The 17689-nt window shown below is 51.9% G+C and overlaps 1 protein-coding gene across 5 annotated transcripts in view; it reads left to right on the top strand.

Annotated features, from left to right (window-relative positions):
* Window positions 1–16989, top strand: part of BFSP1 (beaded filament structural protein 1) — a 52564-nt gene extending 35575 nt beyond the window's left edge. For all 5 annotated transcript variants that reach the window (XM_032461788.1, XM_032461785.1, XM_032461786.1 and 2 more), the window contains 6 exons: window positions 1145–1240; window positions 3868–3960; window positions 6158–6265; window positions 11500–11720; window positions 13901–13986; window positions 15835–16989. In XM_032461788.1, the coding sequence (XP_032317679.1) occupies window positions 1145–1240; window positions 3868–3960; window positions 6158–6265; window positions 11500–11720; window positions 13901–13986; window positions 15835–16841 (1611 nt within the window). In that variant the 3' untranslated portion in view covers window positions 16842–16989. The remainder of the gene's footprint in view (window positions 1–1144; window positions 1241–3867; window positions 3961–6157; window positions 6266–11499; window positions 11721–13900; window positions 13987–15834) is intronic.
* Window positions 16990–17689: the final 700 nt, after the last annotated feature.

Below are 17689 nucleotides of genomic sequence, written 5' to 3' on the forward strand. Positions count from 1 at the left end.
CAAGCCATTAGGAAGGCAGTAAAAATTCACTTAGCGAGGCCTTAGGTAGTGGAGGTGTCTCCGGAGAAGGGGCAAGTAACACACACTGGTAACAGCTCGCTGAACTGCTGAAGTATTTAATTCCAGACGTCACAGTGCTATGTTATTAGGACCATGCACGTGTCTTCATATCTATTTGGTTGATCCAAACAAGGTCAATGAGATAAAAGTTGATGAAGTATCGAAAAGTCTGGTGAGAACATTCAGCTTTCTGTCCTAAGTCTCATTTCCAACTTTAAAGGAACAAACGCTATTCATGTTAAAAACGCACTTGATATTGAAGATACATGGTCTTAAGTAAGTGTCGGTAGCCCAGAAAACTATTACAATTAAGGTTTCCGGTTCCACAGGCTGTCTTTTCACTTCGTTGAGGGTCTCTTGCTGAGCAGAGGTTTTGAGTTCGATGCAGTCTCACTTGTTAACTGTTGACTTTTGTTTTCTTAGGATTTTTATGTGTAGGTGTTAAATCATTTAAGTCTTCAATCCATTTAAGTTCATTTTTGTGAATGGTGTAAGATAGGGGTCTAGCTTCCTTTTAAAACTAAGGTTTCTGTGTTAAGGGAAAACTATTTCTTAGTCTTAGAAATTCAACTCATCGATGACAGGACATAGAACAAATACAGACTTAACTTAAATGTTAAGGTGATTGGTCTGTAAATATATGCTTTCTCCTTGATCTTCCTCTATCAAGGTTTCTCACCCTGGCCCTACTGGCATTTTGGACTGGTTAATCCTTTGCTGGGTGGGGTTGTCCTGTGTATTGTAGGACATTCAGCAGCATCCCTGGCCTCTACCCAGAAGATACCCATAGTAACACCCCACCACCCAACTGACAATGAAAAATATCTCCAGATATTGTCAAATTTCCTGATTTGGGCAAAACCACTCCCCACTAGAACTGCTATTCTAGACCAGGTCCAGTGGGCTAACCCAATGCTTTGCTAGAAATGCAGAATCTCAGACACCCTCCTGGACCAAACCACAGCCTGCGTTTCAGTAAGCCCCGGGGAGGGGGGTCTGGGTGTTCAGCCACCGGGCTGGATTCTCCCCATGCCCGATGCCCCACGCAGACCCTCAAGGCTGGGACCCGTGCCTCTCTCCGCAGGAAGCTGATGAGGCCTTGCTGCGTAACCTGCGCCTTCAGATCGAAGCCCAGTTTCTGCAGGACGATATCAGTGCGGCCAAGGACAGGTTCAAAAAGGTAACTGTGGCCCTTCTGAAGCCCCTCCCCCCAGAAAGCCGGCCCAGGGCACTCGTGGGGGGCTGAAACATGAGATGGCTGGAGCGGGCTTCCTTTTGTGTGCGTTGGCCCTGGTGGGCTGGTTGCTGGACGGCCCTCGGTGAACCAGGCGTGTGTCGAGGAGGAGGTGGCAGTGCGTGTGCATGTGCGTGTGCGTGTGCGTGGCAGGGGTGGGAGCTCATATCTGTGTAATGCCGTCCAGTCCACAGGATGGTCTATAGCTCCGTCTTGATTGGCCTCTAGCCTGTCAAGTGCTTCCCCTCAGAAAATGCAACAATTGTAATTTTTTAGTGCTGCTTCTGATGGAACACGTGGCATTCAGGAGCCTCTCATGTATTGCTGTGCTCTGCCCCGACCCCCACCAGCTTCTCACAGGCCTCCCCGTGTGTGTGTGGGGGGGCTTTATGTTCTGGGAAAATCCAGTCCTGGAGCTGTGTAACCGAGGGCCAGTGGCCTAACCTCTCTGAGCTTCTTCATCTTCAAAATGCGAATGCCAGGCCCTCCTTCCCGCACAGCTGTGTTACCTGAGCGTAGCTGACGTGTGAGCCTGGCGGGGCCCGTGGGGCTGACCTCCCCAGTGGGCTCTGGCCTCCCTCCAGCTGCCCGGATCTGCCTCAGGGCCCTCTCGAGGCAGCAGAGGGCAGCTCTGCCTCACAGGACGTGTTGGGGAGTTGATGCCCTGGGAGCCGCGTCGCAGGGACGGCCGGGAGGTGGCGGACACGTGCCCCAGCTCCCGCTCACCTGCTTTTCTGCCTGGCTCCAAGGTCCCGGCTAGCTCCTGGCACCCACGGGGGCCGCTCAGCTGATAACACGGAGCCTTATCTCGGCTGCCTTTCCTTCCCAGTCTCACCTCCCCGCTCCAGTACTTGTGTTTCTTGGTGCCTTCGCCCAGCTAAACTGTTTGCACTCAGATCCTTCTGCATCCTAGTAGGGGCTGCTGTAACAAAGTGCCATGGACTGGGTAGCTTATGAGCAACAGAAATTCGTTTCTCAGTTCCGGAGACCAGAAGTCTGAGATCAGGGTCCCAGCAGGTCGGGCTCTGGTGAGAGCCCTCTTCCCGGCTTGCAGACGGCTGCCTTCTCACTGTGCGCTCACCTGGCTTTCCTGGGTTCGTGTGCACAGAGCTCTCTAGAGCCTCTTCTTCTAAGGGCACTAATCCCATCTGGGGCCCCACCCTCATGACCAAGTATAAATCTAATTCTTTCTCAAAGGCCCCACCTCCAAATACCATCCCGCTGGGGGTTAGGGGTTTAGCATGTGAATTTTGGAGGACACAGCATTCAATCTACAATCGTCTGCTGCTGGGAAGCACAAACTAAGGCTACGTGGTGATACACGTGCAGTGCCTGGTACCGCCTGGAGCTTGGCAAGTGCTCAGCTGACGTCAGATTCTCCTCCTGCCTCAGTGTATACCTGCTTCAGCATCGCGAGCAGCCCTGATGCTCTGCACAGAAGGGATAGCCCCCTCTCCCCCCACCCCTCCAACTTCCTATCAAGACCCGCCTGTTTCCTCCTCCCCACCTACCTCCTTGCCTCTGCTGTGCTTTTCAGGAATGCTGGGAGCGGGGCCTGGGGGGCAGTTTCTGTGCAGCTCAAAGCATCCTTCAAGGCTTTTTAGAATAATAATAATAATAATAATAACAACAACAATAGCTCATATTCTGAATCTTCTGTGCACTGTCTTATCCCAACAAGAGCCTTTCGAGAGAGTCTTGGGTTCCTTGGCAGCAGAGCCCAAGGTGCTGTGTTGATGGAGAGCCCCCAGGAGAAGGCGGGGAGCGGGATGGCACAGGGGGAGCAGCTGAGCAGAGCTGTGCGCTTCCCTGGAGTTGAGCTTCAGCCTGATCCTGTGGGGGGCTCTGCAGCATGAATCGCACCACAGGGCTGGTCCCACCTTGAGGCAAGAGGGTTGGCTTTGGTCCTCCTGTGCCAGGGAGTCATTGGTCCAGGTTGGGGATAAGGTGGGGTGAGGGGGAGTTTTGTAGCTTCCCGGACCAGATGACCATTGTCCGGCCGAGGGCAGCTCTCCAGAGGGGGGCAGCTGTGCTGTGTCATCGGCCCCCACGCTCGGAGCTCTGCTGGTAAGAGAGATCAGGCACCCCGTCCAGACTGCTAGCCCTCTTTTGTAGCCGATTCTGAGTTTTAGGAGGTTTAAGTAGCTTGCCTGAGGCCACATGCAGCTAGGAAAGCCAGTAAGTGAGTTAGTCCAGGTCCGACTGACCAGAGCCTGTCCTTTGAAGCATGGCTCCGTTCTGGGGTCGGCAGGGGTCCTCTGTGCCCTGGGGCCTCTTTGTCTTTCATCCGTGCTTTTCTCTCGGACCCCTGCCATCCAGGGCTCTGCGGAGACAGCACAAAGCAGCCATGTAACTGAAGGGGCAGGTGACAAAACCAAGCCTCGGTTCGCCCACCGGCCCGTTGTCCTTGTGACGGTTTGAGGAGGGTAAAGTGCCCTCTGCACAGATCGCGGTCCGTCCTACTTGTGACAGTGGAGCGCGCAGAAGCGTTCGCCCCTGGGGTCACCTGGTCCTGGAGGGAAAAATCCCGGCCGCTCAGGTTTGAACGAGAATGCTTCCCTTCCCCCCAACAGAACCTTCTGGAGATTCAGACATACGTCACCATCCTGCAGCAGATCATCCAGACCACCCCGCAAGCAGCCACCATAACGAGCGGGATGAGAGAGGTAAGGACGGAGCTCAGGCTGCAGGGGACGCCCCGGGGAGGCCCGTGGTGCAGCCTGCGAGCCCGGCTCACAGAGACCCAGGGAGAGGTGTCCGCGGTGGGTTAACACTTCCCCGCCTGCACTGGGCACTCACGTTTGAAGTTCACTCTTCTGCTCTTCCACCCAGACAGTGCAGGCTGGTGTTTAGACATCTGAGGATGTAGACTGTGTCCCTGACCACTTCCTAGGCACTTCCTTTGGGGATTACGGGCTCTTCTTCCTCGCCTGGTTTGTCAGGAACCAGCAGACCATTTCCCAAGCGCTGCAGCGTCACTGCATCCCCGCCGGCAGCGGGTGGGAGTTTATGTTGCTCTGCGTCCTTGCCAGTGCTGGCTCTGTCGGGTTTTGTTTTGGCTTTGCTGTTGGCTAATAGATATGCTGTGTATTTTGCTGTGCCTGTAACTCGCAGCCCCTAATGACTAATGATGCAGAGCATCTTTTCAGGTGCTTATTTGCCACCCAGATAACTTCTTTGTTGGGCTCCTAGGCAAGTCATTTGCCCCCCCCTTTTTTTAATTGTGTTGTTTGTTTTCTTAATCTCTCGTATCAATTGGACCATCATTTTGAGTACAGAGAGCCTCAGACCCCTAGTGACTATGTTTTCAAGGTCAGGCTCTGCTAATGATTATGCGAGTCTGTGACATGAAAATTCTTGGGAAAGCATAGAGATGATTGAAGCCAATTTTTAAAAAATCGGGATTTGGATGTAAAACCGTAGTCCCAGTATAATGTTCCAAATTCCTTCTTCACTCCGCTGTCCAGCAGCTCAACAGGATGGCGGTGTGTCTTTTCCCCTAATGTGGTTTATGGGATTTTGTGACCGAAAAGGATGCAGATTAAAACACAAATGTCACTTGCCCTTCCTCCAGAGGACTGGAGGCGGGGACAGGGCGCTGTGGACGGGTCAGCTGGTAAGATTCTGAGTTTTTCTGCAAGGATGCCTTTGGACAGAAATCTGCCCAGAGCCCCACTTCACAGAACCAGTGGGTGGCTGACTGCTCGAGGATTTTTTGGTTTGTTTTAAACTAATTTTTTTTTATATCAAAGCTAAAGAAAATCCGAAATTTGCTTTTGGAGACACTTTAGAACCCTGCCAAGTAACAATTAAGAGGCAGGAAAGTTACTTTTTGGCCCCAACAAGAATATTCTTGTCTGCCTTTCCCACCAATGACCCTTGCAGGCTCCCGCTGCCCTTAGTGTAACCGGGCTGCCATTCAGGCCTGAAGAGCAGCTCCTCCTGAGGCATAATTTTCTTTGTCAGAGGTGTCTTTCCAGACACCTTATTTCTTCTTTGCAAATCTGTTCCCCTTTAGTGCAAAGGTGTTTTACGTCAGCTCACACTTTTAAAATCATACCATCTGTTCCCTGGTAACCCAGTTCCTCTGAGCTGTAGATTGATAGAGGCGTCTACAGGTAGTTTGACAGCGTCAATGATCGCCAGCGATCCGCAGCATCGCCTGGAGGTTGAGAGACGCACAGACGCTCCAGCCCGACCCCCAGCAGGTCTGCTGAGTCAGAATCTGCGTTTTAGTGAGACGCTCAGGGATTCACGTGCACGCTAATAAGCAGATTCGGAAAGTTATCAAGGATGTAATTAGCGCTGCTTCCTGGGAGCACGGGGTTGCTGTGTCCTTAAAGCACAATGCCTGTGCCCTCTCACCAGAGGCCACGGGTGACACCCCTGTGGTCAGATAAAGCTGGTTTATTATTCCCTGCAGGAGAGGGGCGTGTGCGCCGTGGGGGAGGGACACTTGTGGGGTGACCTGGCGGGTGAGGGTGGGTACGCGGGGCCCTGACTGCTGGGTGCTTCCAGAGGAGGCTGGTCGTGCAACTGAGCATCCCCATAGTTTGTACCTTGGAGGCAGAGAAATGGAGTGTGGCTGAGGCGGGGCTTGGCAACGAAGTGGCGTCACTGGTGTTAGTGGCCGTTTTGGTGGTTGCACAGTGGTCTTTTGGTCTGAGCTCAGGCACATATGCAAAGCGGTCTTGTTTCTGCCTTGTTCTCCTGTGATCCCAGAGTGACACCAACCCATTGGGGGTTAGGGCTTCGGCCTGTGAATTTGGGGTGGACAAAAATAGGGCCCCTCACCCCTTTCCTCCTCGCATTTCCCTGCACGTCGAGCCTGTGTGAGTGCTGAGTCTGGCTTTTTTTGTGCAGGAGAGGCTTCTGACAGAACGGGAAGCCGCCGCCCTGCAGAGTCAGCTGGCGGATGGCCGAGAGATGATCTGCCTCCTGCAGACCCAGAGAGCCGAGCTGCAGGCCCAGGTACACCCGCAACCTGCACGGGCTTGTCAGGGGTCACGTGCGTCCAACTCAGTGAATTCCCACAAACTCAACACACCTGTGTGTCCAGCCCTCAGAGCCAGAAGCAGTGATCTGGGTGGGGGGACCAGCTGTCTGTGCTGACAGAGGGCTTTCCTGTCCCCCCAGAGGTTCCTCTCGAGCCCCCGTGAGTCACCGCCCCTCCCTCACCAAGGGTAAGGCTATCCCCACTTCTGCATAACTGATCCATTTTGCCCAGTTTAGCCTTGTTTTTAAAAATAAGAAGCGGACGTGTGTTGGGGCTTTTTATTTCCCTATTGCTCACACCTGTGCTTCACTTTTCTCTTCTCATGACCTGAAAGTCTCTCTCTTGGAATCTGGCTGCAACCCTAGAGAGACTGGTTGTGTCAGGATTTGCTCCTGCTCAGCGTTTGCTAGAGGAGAATCCACATGTCCATCCCCACCCCCTCATCTTTTTTTGGTGCAGCTTAATTTGAAAACTAAACTTAACGGCAAGGCTCAGTCCTGCTTCTGTGGGCTTCCTTCTTGCTTCATGGCTCGCTCTCCCCTGATTTCTTCTGCTTTTCTCTCTTGTTACCGGAAACCTGGCTATTCTGGTGGGAACCCTGGGTTAGGATAATGTACCTTCCCACGCTGGGAAACCACATTTCCCAAATCATAAAGTAAGTTGACATTTGGTTTGAGAACTACACATACGGGACAAGAGAACACAAATTTAAAAAACCTGCCTCTGTAAAAACTTGGACCATTAGACATTATACATTACTCTGTCTCTATCCCACCAACGCCTACAAGATCGAAATGTGTTGAAGCCACGGGATGAGGTACTTTCTGCAGGTACTCAGTGTCCTCTGGATCCCAGGACTGCAGAGCTCACAATCTGAATTCCTACCCCAGGCTCCACGCTGCCCACTCACTGCGCAGCAGCTCAGGGGCCACCAGAGAGCAAACGGCACCCTGGCGATGGTCCCCTGAGGCAAAGATCTCAGCTCAAGAAAGCTGGGACTGCCCTCAAAACTCATCCTTCTCTTGTGACAAACCATGGCTTGGGGGCCAGATGCACCATATTGGTGACTTGGTAGTGAGTGTGTGGTTTCCTCTGAGACCCTGAAAGGATGGGGGAGGGTGAGTGTGAGTGTATGTGTATGTGTATTTATTTGTGTATGTGTGGTGCTTATTTTTCTACATGTGCATGTGTGTGGGTATAGAATGTCTATGTGTACACATCCATGTATATGTGCATATGTAAGTGTACGTGTGCATGTGTGTATATGTGTGTGTGAATGAGAGTCTGGAGAAATGAATACAAACCCAGTCATGGTTCTAGAGACCGGTGTTTTCCAAACCACCAGTGGGTTGTAAAATGAATTCCGCGGAATCGCCTGGCGTTAGAAAAGAAGAAATTGACAACACTAGGCAGACGGAAATGAATAAATGAGGTAAGATAAGAAATAACAGAGTGCATGGCAAGTGCAGGTAGGGCTTGTTCTGTGACCTTTGCTTTAAACATGTGTGTGTATTTAAGTATATATGTGTTCAGATGCACACACATACATATATCTTTGTGTGATGTGTGTGGTTTGTGATGTAAAATGTGGCTCTTCCCGTGGTCATGGTGATAAAGTTGGAAAACTGTGCCCTAGAGACTGAGGAAAGACAAGAGAGCCCAGCCTGATGTGTTCAAGTCCAGTTCCAGGACAAAAAGAGTGCTTCTCTCTCTGTGGACACATGTGCATTTGCTGACTGTACAAACAGGACACGTCATAAAGGATTAGGCTAGTTTCTGAGCCTGGGAAATAAGTCTCTGCTTGGCACTTGTCTCCCCCCGTAGTGGCTGCAGGAGGACTTACTCGTCCTTGCCTCTCTGAATCGGGGGACTTCACCTTCCATTCTGTGCCACACTCTCCCTCCACCCCCACCCCCTGCCCATCCAGCAGGTGAGGCCCCTGGACCCCTTTTCAGAAAAATGTTGTTGGAGGCATAAAATAAAGTACATATTATTGAAAGGAAACCAGTTACACTGAAACAAAACATTAACTGCTGAATTAGATATCAAAATATTACCAAATCATTCCCTATATAATGGTATATGTACTTATAATAGGTAAAATCTAGCAGTGGGTCTAATGAAACATGACTTCTGTTAGTTTTCTCTTGCGGCCAGAAGAAATCACGAAGTGGGGCCTAGACAGCAGTCCCGTGTAACCTCACAGCTCCGTAGGTCAGAGGTCAGGCCAGGATGGGCCGGTGCCTCTGCTCTGCGGCTCACAAGGCTGAAATAAAGGTGTTGGCTGACCTGGGTCCCCCTTATCTAGAGGTTCTTGGGGGACAATCTGCTTCCTGCCCTTGACATCAGCCAAAAGGCCGAGAAGCGATCACAGTCTGCTTCCTGTCCCAGTCCTGTTGCCTGCAGGACTCAGTTCTGTGTGGGTCAGAAGGACAGGGGGCCCTATTCCTTTGCTGGCTGCTGGGATCTCTCTGGTTTCTGCTCCTAAGGGCTCATACGATTACGGATTAGCTAGAGTAATCTCCCTATTTTTTAAGGTCAACTGATTAAGAACCTCACTTACATGTGCAAAGTTCCTTTGCTGTGTAACATAACATATTCATGGGTCTAAAGCTAAGGGGCAAAGGTCATGGGGGCCAGAAGTCTGCCTAATTAGCTCTAATTAGAACACAGACGTGGGGGGAGGGTATCGCTCAGTGGCAGAGTGGGTGCTTAGCATGCACGAGGTCCTGGGTTCAATCCCCAGCACCTCCATTAAAATAAATAAATTAAAAAACTCCTAATTACGTCTCCCTCAAAATAAACAAAAGTTAATTTAAAAAATAATTAAAAAAACCCCACAGATGTGGCGGAGCCCACTGGAGAGTTTCTGACACAGTAGGTGTGGGTGTGGCCCAAGATTTTGCATTTCTAAATTTCCAGAGGCTCCTGCTGGCCCAGGAGCCACACTCTGAAGACATTGATGTAAAGGGTAGGTCCCATGTTGGGCCAGAATGCTCTACATCTGGTCCACCTCCAGCTGCGTTCCTGGCTCAGACCCCCCCATAGCCCTATTCAAGAGATAGTCACGGCTGACTGCTTGCTGACTTTAAAAGGTTTCAGTGCCTTCCCAATGGAGTAGCTAGGCTGAGCGCTCCAAGGGAGATTGGGCGGTGTAGCCCCTGGCAGGGCCGGTGCTGTGACTGGGGACGTGGTGGGGGTGGGCGAGGGAGCGCTGCGGGTGGGCAGGGCTGCGGCAGCTGGTTCTGCCAAGGGTTAGGGCATCTGATGCGTCCAGCGCCTCCACAGCCGGGTCCTCAGGGGGCGGTACCTGACCCGGCAACGTCCGCGTCACCTGGGAACTTGTCAGAAACACACATTCACAGGCCCAACCCAGACCTGCTGAATCAGGAACTCTGGGGCGGGGACCAGCCATCTCTTTTAACAAGCCCTCCAGGGGGCTCTGCTGGCTCAAACTGGAGAACACTGGTCCGCAGATTGCCCGGAACGGAACCCGCAATTGGAAGTGGGGGCCGCTCCTTTGAGGCCGAACGTAGACTGCACAGGAGACCCCTGGGGAAGGCACTTCTCACCAGTGGGAGAGAAAGGACAGGCATTCGGGTTCTCTAAATTGCATCAGCTGAGTTTCTGTGACAGGAAAGTGAAAAAAGTCACACATTACTCGGAAAGCAAGGTGTCATTTCTCATTGAAGTCGCCTAGCACCATCCGGTGGCCAGTTTTGGTAAGACAGTGTGATCAGTGAAGGACACTTGATTTCTTTTTCCTCTTTGAAATGACCTTGGACCCAAAGGAGTCTGGGGACCTAAGAAGACTGAGGCAGGAGAATTTTTCTTTACCGTTTAAAAACTTGAAGTATAGTTCATTTACAGTGTTGTGTTAGTTTCAGATGTTGAATGGAGATATTTTTAATGAGGAACAAAAACCTGGTTAAACTCACTTAAACAGCAAGGGTATTTTTTGGTTTATTTTCCAATAATCTTAGAAGTCTAAGAAGCTGCAAAATAGCACAGAGATTTCCCACACTCTTCATCCAGTTCCCCCGGGGTCAACATCTTAATAACACAGCGCAGTGGTTGACGGTGACACCAACCTGGTAACAGACTTGCCTGACTCTCACCCATCATTACCCCACCCACGTCGTTTTTCCTGGTCCTGGATCCTTCATGCATTTAGATGCCCTGTCTCCTACTCCGGTCTGGAGCAGTTTCTGTCTTTGTTTCTCATGGCCTTGGTGGCCAGTTGTTCTGTGGAATGTCCCTCCACTGGGGCTTCCCTGGTGTGTTCTTGGTACTAGGCTGAGGCCCCGTGTTTGTGGCAGAAGCACAGCACGTGAGTGTCCTCGGTGCCTCTCGCCAGGGGCATCGTGTGGCTGTGCCTCCGACCTGGGGGTGCAACTGAGATCGCTTGGTTAAGGTGGTGTCTGTTGGCTTTCTCCACTGGAAGGATATTTTCCCTGCAAAGGATCAGGGTGTAGAGGTGGTGGGTGAAGTCTGGGAGCAGGTTGTGTGCAGGAGCCTGGAGCCAGGATCTGAGGCAGCTGCTCCCTCTCTCACCGTCTCCCTCATCCCCTCTTTCCTCTTTCCCAGGCTCACTCACCTCTGTTGTCTTTGCCTTTTGGCTTCATTTCTGTGTCTTTCTGAAGAATAGGCCTTCTCAGCTTCTGCACGCATGTCCCAGTGAGTCTAGAGCCTGCTATTCTGAGCTTCCTTTCCCGGAGAGGGATGTCCCGGAGAGGAGCCAGCCTGGGTCCTGGTTCTGTGACTCTGGTCAGGAGAGTGGGGGCCCATGGATGCCGGGACCCTTCAGATGTGTGAGATGGGACAGCATCAGACCAGTCTCCTTTTTACTTATTTTTCGGCTGTCAGATTTATGCTAACTCAGTGAAGTATGAAGAACGTACTTATTTGAATTGTACCTTTTATTCCGTGGACAGCAGTTTTTTTACTTTCCAGGTTTACCGTCTTCCTGCTGCCCCTGGGGAGGGCTCTGTTAGGGGCTGGGTTCGGGGGAGCTGGCGCAGGCGTAAGGAGAAGGGGTTCTGTTTTCACATTCCTCTGTGGCTTAAGGATTCTCTGCTGACAGAGAAAAGAGAAACAAGCCAGCAAAGCCAATAAAAGTGGCTGCACCGAGTCCAGGGCCTCCCTGCCAAGCCTGTGTCTTCAGGGAGAGGGTGGGAGGGTTTCCTGACGGTGGTGTCTCTGCCTACAGACGGCGGCCCTAGAGCAAGCTATTAAAGATGCCCACGAGTGTTACGATGACGAGATTCAGCTCTACAATGAGCAGATCGACACCCTGCGGAGGGAGATCGAGGAGGCGGAGAGGAGCCTGGAGAGGTCTTCCTATGACTGCCGGCAGCTGGTGGTGGCCCAGCAGACCCTGAGGAACGAGCTGGATCGCTATCATCGCATCATTGAGAACGAAGGCAACAGGTGTGGTCACAGTCGGGCATGGCTGCGGTCGTGGCGACTGCTCCATCCGGCCACCTGCTTTTCCCAGATCTTTGTTGAGTGCCTCCTGTGGGCCAGTTCAGGCAGTGGGGATGTGGCAGGGAATCAAACCGAAACCCATGACCTCACGGAGCTTGAATGCTCACGGGGGAGACGGAGGATGAGTGAATTTGTAACAGAGGGTGCGTGCGTGACCTGTGACAGGTCTGTGGAGTGAGTTGTGTGGCAGGGAGGAGGGGTGGCGGTGAGGGTGATGGTGGGAGTGTTTGAAATTTTAAGTAGGGTGATCAGAAGGCCTCATGGAGAAGGCTCCTTTCAGCTCCACAGGCCTGTCGGGGTTAAGTGTCTTAGCAGAGAGGATAGTCTCTCGAGATGCCACAGGCGAGGGGCCCGCCCAGGACCTGGAGCTCACCAGTGCTCAGAGGTGTCAGTGTCATTACTGCTGATTACTGCTGTTGCCATCATGACGTTTAGCATCTGGTTGGGGCAGTAACGTGGCTGTCAGTGTGCTGTCTGGTGTCCTCCATGTAATGGAACTGTGACTTGAACTCCACTCCCTGCAAGGTGACTGGGAAATATACCTCTGCCTCTGTGTCTGTATCTCATCATCGTCCACATCTCCACCTCCACCTCCACCATCTACTCTGGGTTATCTGGTCTGTATCATCTGTGCCCTCCCGTACCTACACTTATGTCTGCCTCTGCAGCTGCATCACCTACCTGTGTGTCCATCCACACCACATCTACATTGTCTACCTCATTTGTAGCTGCACCTACACCGTCGACCCCTGCAGCTATGTCTACACCTGCAGCTACACTGACATCTCCACTGACACCTGCACCTGCACCTGCATTGCCTGCATCTGTGTCGTCTGCACATACACCTCCGTCTCTGTCACCTAGCCCACATCTGCATCACCTGCAGCTACACCTACACCATGTACGTCTGTGTCATCTTGTCATCTACACATAAACCCACAGCTACGTGATCTGTAGCTACACCTACGCCTGCATCACCTAAACTTTCCCCCACACCCACGTCTCACTGACACCTGCAGCATCTGTGGCTGCATCGTCTTCATGTACCTGCACCTCTGCACCTACCTCCACATGATCTACCTGTACAAATCAACAGCTGCGTCTGACATCGTTTATACCCACGCCTATGTCTACATCTTCGGCTGTGTCAGCGTCTATAACCGTGACCGCGTGTGTATCAGAGAGCAGCCGCCTCATATAACAACACTCATTTTCTATTAAGTTGAGATTCTTTGATTCAGTCTTGCTGATTTTTTGAGTTTAGATGAAATTAAAAGAGAAGCACCCAGGAGTTCCCCCAGGAGCTCTTCTTTCCCTCTCCCCGGGGCTCTGTCTGGGCTGTGAGTGCCTTAATGTGTAGCAGGAAAAGCAAGATTTTCTTTTGCTTTCTCTAGTTATGGTCAACGTATTGTATGGAACTCCAAATTATATTTATGTCACAGTGAACACTTCGTGCACACACATACAAAAATAAGTCTTGAACTGGCATTTAAATGTCCTTGTGAAAATTTTGTTTTAGAAGCAGGGCTTCACCAAAAGGTAACTGGATACCCTTTCATTGGTTTACGCATAACTCCTAATTTTGATATAATTTCAAATTGATAGAAATGTTGCAGGCATAGAGCAAGGAAATTCTGAGTACTCTTAGATTCACCAGCTATTTACATGTTGTGTCAATTGCTTTATCTTTCTGTTCTCTCTAATTATATACAATTATTTTTTTTTAAAAGAAGTTGAAGATGTCATACCCTAGACATCCTAAATACTTCATCCTGGGCTGGCCAGTATTTTATTATAAAGAACAAACAAACCAAACCAAGTCCCTGCTCAACAGAGAAGTGGCATTTTTAGATTATCAGCAATCCCTGCCTTCCAATTTCTCTCTAAGTGTGTTTCACAGTTTATGACTTGAGCTTAAAGAGGAGATTATTTCCTTTCCGTTGTCATCCAGTGTGTAAATATATTTGAGGTTCACGAGCACCTGGATCTAGACACAGCCTTTTTCATTTTGCTCAACATGAGAGAGAGCCTGGCTTGCCTCCGACCCCCCGCCACCCCCAGGCATCTGTTTGGCCCAATGAGTCAAAGATGGTGACCGCACTCTTTCTGGTTCTTCCTGCCAGGCTGAGCTCTGCCTTCTTTGAAACGCCCATCACTCTGTACACCACAAGCCATGGAGCCTTGCTCAGCCCTCGACACGGTGGGAAAGGTGAGTCCCCAGCTCTGGCTTCTGCCAGTTTCTCTCCCGGGAAAATGGGAAAAAATCGAGTGGCTTTCTCCCTGGACTGACCGTTCACGCTCCGCTCCGATCCATCTGGAGGTGTTTTTGTGCCAAGTGTTGTCTCCCTCGCTGACGTTCTCCCACAGGGGCTGAGTGACTGAGCCAAAAAATTCCAGGGAGAAAAATCACCTCGGGAACGCCCTCTGTGAACTTGAAGCATTTAATTGGGGATTAAAAATATAATTCAACATTGACTTTGGCAAGAAGTGACTATTGAATTGTATCTCTCCCCAGTGCCCCCACTCCAGCCCCAATTAAATGAACTATTTTATACAAAGTTGCTTAATCTGGTATCTGGAGCAGAATAGATGGTCAGTTATTGTTGGTTTTCTCTTCCATTCAAAACGGAGCGGAAAGAGCTTGGTGGGCGAGTGCGGCTGCTGCCGTCAGCATTTGGTCCTTTGGGGATGGTGTCACGCACCTGTGAGCTGTCAGCTCGCAGTCGAATCTCCCGGCCCTGAGCGCACGGTGCCCGGGGGAGAAGGGAGCTGCTCTGCTTGTGGGGCCTGCTGATCCGCGTGTCTCAGAGAGCTCAGGGGGCTTTGTGGAGATGGGGTCCCAGAGTCAGAGCACTGCTGCAAGGGCGGCGGTCCCCAGACCCCCAGGGCCGGCTCCAGGGGCGTGTGGCTGTGCCGGGCGCTGCGCTCCCGAGGGTCCCCACGCTTGGTTGGATGCTCTGCTGCCACTGTCTGGAAATTCTTCCCAGCTTTGAGCCGGGGGCCCTCTCTGCCTTCTTCCTCACTGGGCCCTGAAATCCTGCAGCTGGCCATGCAGGTACCCCTTCTCCCACACCTGCGCCCAGCAGGCTTCCTTCCCGTGTCCCTGTCTGCGTCTCCTCCTCCCTCATGCCTTCAGGACCCATTTCTGCCGTTTCCTGCTCAGTCACTGAGGGTCAGCACCCCCCCCCCCCCCATCAATGCCTTCTTCTGTGCATCTCAGTCCTCTGGTTAACGAAGGGAAGTGGAGAGGGACTGGAAAAGACCTTTAGGAAGAAAAAGTTAAAAAATCACTGTGTGAGTCAAGCTGGAAAACCGCGTGGCTGAGGCTGGGTGAGAGACTGTGTTTTCTTAAACTTTCCATTTTCCCTCTTGTCTGGTCTGATGGAATGAGTATGGCCTCAGGAGCAGGGGATTCCTGTTCTGAATTTAACAGCATCACTTCCTCTTGTTGTCTAGGAGGACGGGGATGCTGATCAAGGGTCATGTTTATTTAGCTTGAGATGCATGTGGACCAAGGGAGCGACCGTGGATGGATTCCATCCGCATGCCCGAAGCCACTCCTAACCCGTCAAAGGCCCAGGCAGCTCTGTGTCTCCATTTTTGGGGAAGCCTGAGGCGAGAATGACCATGTGGATTGGGTTCCACTGTCTGGTCTGTGGATGCAAGTACCGGCTGTGAGCTCAGCTGGGGTGGGGTGGGTTCAGGAGCCTTGTTCCCACAGTGTTATTACAGGAGGCGCGCATAGCTCAGTAAGTGGTACCCAGGGTGATGGGGACAGTTGGTGCCTTCCCTCCCCTCTGCAAGCCCAGAGAGGTCAAGTGACTTGTCCAAAGTCACACAGTGGCCGGCCGAGCTGGGACCTCTGTGTGTGCCGTGGATGCTACAGACCCCATGAATCCTTCCCTGTTGCTTTTGCTCCTACAGAGCAAACCCCACCCCAGCGCTAGGCATGTGGCTCTGAGATAATTAGCGTATCTTTCAACAAAGACCTTTTCTTCCTCTTTCATTGGTGATTATACTTGACTCATTGCCCCCCTCCATTTTTTTTTTTTTAAAGATCTCACCAGGGCTGTGCAGGATATAACAGCAGCAAAACCAAGACAAAAAGGCCTCCCCAAGAACGTTCCAAGGAAAAAGGAGATTATAGTGAAAGACAAGGCAGATGACAGTCTGGAAGACGCACCCCTGACAGGCCCAGAAGACACGAAGCCTGGGCGGGAGGTGCTTAAAGAAGAGGGTGAGTCTAAGCCTGAATCAGATGGTGAAGAAGCAAGTCCCCCCAGCCCAGAAGGGGCTCCAGAGGATGTCCCAGACGGCGGGAAGATAAGCAAAGCCTTTGAAAAACTAGGCAAGATGGTCAAGGAGAGAGTGAGAGGCCCCAAAGAACCCGAGCCCCCCGCTGACCTCGACACCGAAGGGCGGTACGTGCTGGTCTCCGGGGATGCCAATTTTGTGGACCCGGGCTTCTGTTCCCTGTCCGTCCCTGCCAAAGGGGGAGTGATGGTTTCCAAGGGGGACGGCTCTGTGCCTCCCGACAGCCAGGTGGAGCCCTCCCCGCAGCAGCCCGAGCCCCCTCCAGAGGGTGGAGAGGGACCTCCCCTGGAGAAGGAAGATGGTCAGGAGGATGGAGAGGCACCTCCCCAGAAGAAAGAAGATGCACAGCCACCCGACCAGCCCACCGCAGACAAAGTGGAAGAGATAAAAGCTGAAGGACTCGAGGGCCCCGAGGAGAAACAGGATGGCCAGAAGGAGGCTGAAGGGGCCACGGAGCCCTCTCCCGTGGTCACGCCTGGTCCAGACGAACCATCTCCACCCCAGGCTCAAGAACCTCAGGTCAGTCGGGGTGGGTCCGAGGGGCACGGGGCTCGGAGCAGCCGCCTGCCAGCCAGAAGCCCTCCCAGGACGCTGGCCTACGAGAAGGTGGAAGTGATGGAATCCATCGAGAAGATTTCCACCGAGAGCATTCAGACGTACGAAGAAACTGCGGTAATTGTGGAGACCATGATTGAAAAGACAAAGGCAAACAAGAAGAAACTGGGAGAGAAATGCTCTTCCAACGCCTAGGCTCCAGGGGAGAGGATCCCCTGGGGCCATCGTAGGGGAGTGCTTTGTATTTTAGAACAAACGACGCAAGAGTGAGGATTCTTGTTTGGATTAGACCGTAGTTGGCATTACCGATGAAGCCTTAATTAAAAAGTTTTCTTTGCTTGCATGTCTTCTGTCTAATTAACAGGTGTCTCGGGCTTGTAGGTGGGTCAGCCATGCTCAGGACAGGGGAGCTCTGCTGAGTCACCGCCAAACCGTGCTTGCTTAGGGAAGAGACATGCCCTTCATCGTGGGTCATGGGGACACTCATTAGAGATCAGTGTCTGGATTTCACACAGAAGCATGCTGGTTGATGGCACCGGCTCATTTTCACTGCATTTCAAGCACAGGCACGTGATCGCCTGAGGAGTGTCTTGTTAGGAGTAGAATGATAAAAGATGTCTGTCTTAGTTTGTGTTTCCCAGAAAGCTGATCCTGAAGCAAGGATCTGACGTCGGCTCTTGGGGATGTGATCTCAGGAAGCACCTGTAGGGCAGAGAGAGGGAGATTGGGGGGCAGGGCACCCGATAGGAGATGTGCTACCACACGGGCAGCTGGAGCTCAGCTCCCCCTGATCCCTGGCCATGAGGGACTCTGGGAGACAGAGTAGAACATGTGCCTCAGAGTTACCCTGCCCGAGGTATTGATCCACCAACTCTTCACAGCCAGAAAGGAGGGCTGTTGACTTTGGGGACCAGGAAAGCCCTCAGGCCAGGAAATACAGATGCAGGTGTTTGGATGTCAGGCATGAAAATACATGGAAATTGTAGGGGTCATGTGGATGTAAGTGGGGCACCAGTGCCACCTGCCACAGCATACATGCCGAA

The sequence above is a fragment of the Camelus ferus genome, chromosome 19, assembly GCF_009834535.1.
Source record: "Camelus ferus isolate YT-003-E chromosome 19, BCGSAC_Cfer_1.0, whole genome shotgun sequence".
NCBI lineage: Eukaryota > Metazoa > Chordata > Mammalia > Artiodactyla > Camelidae > Camelus > Camelus ferus.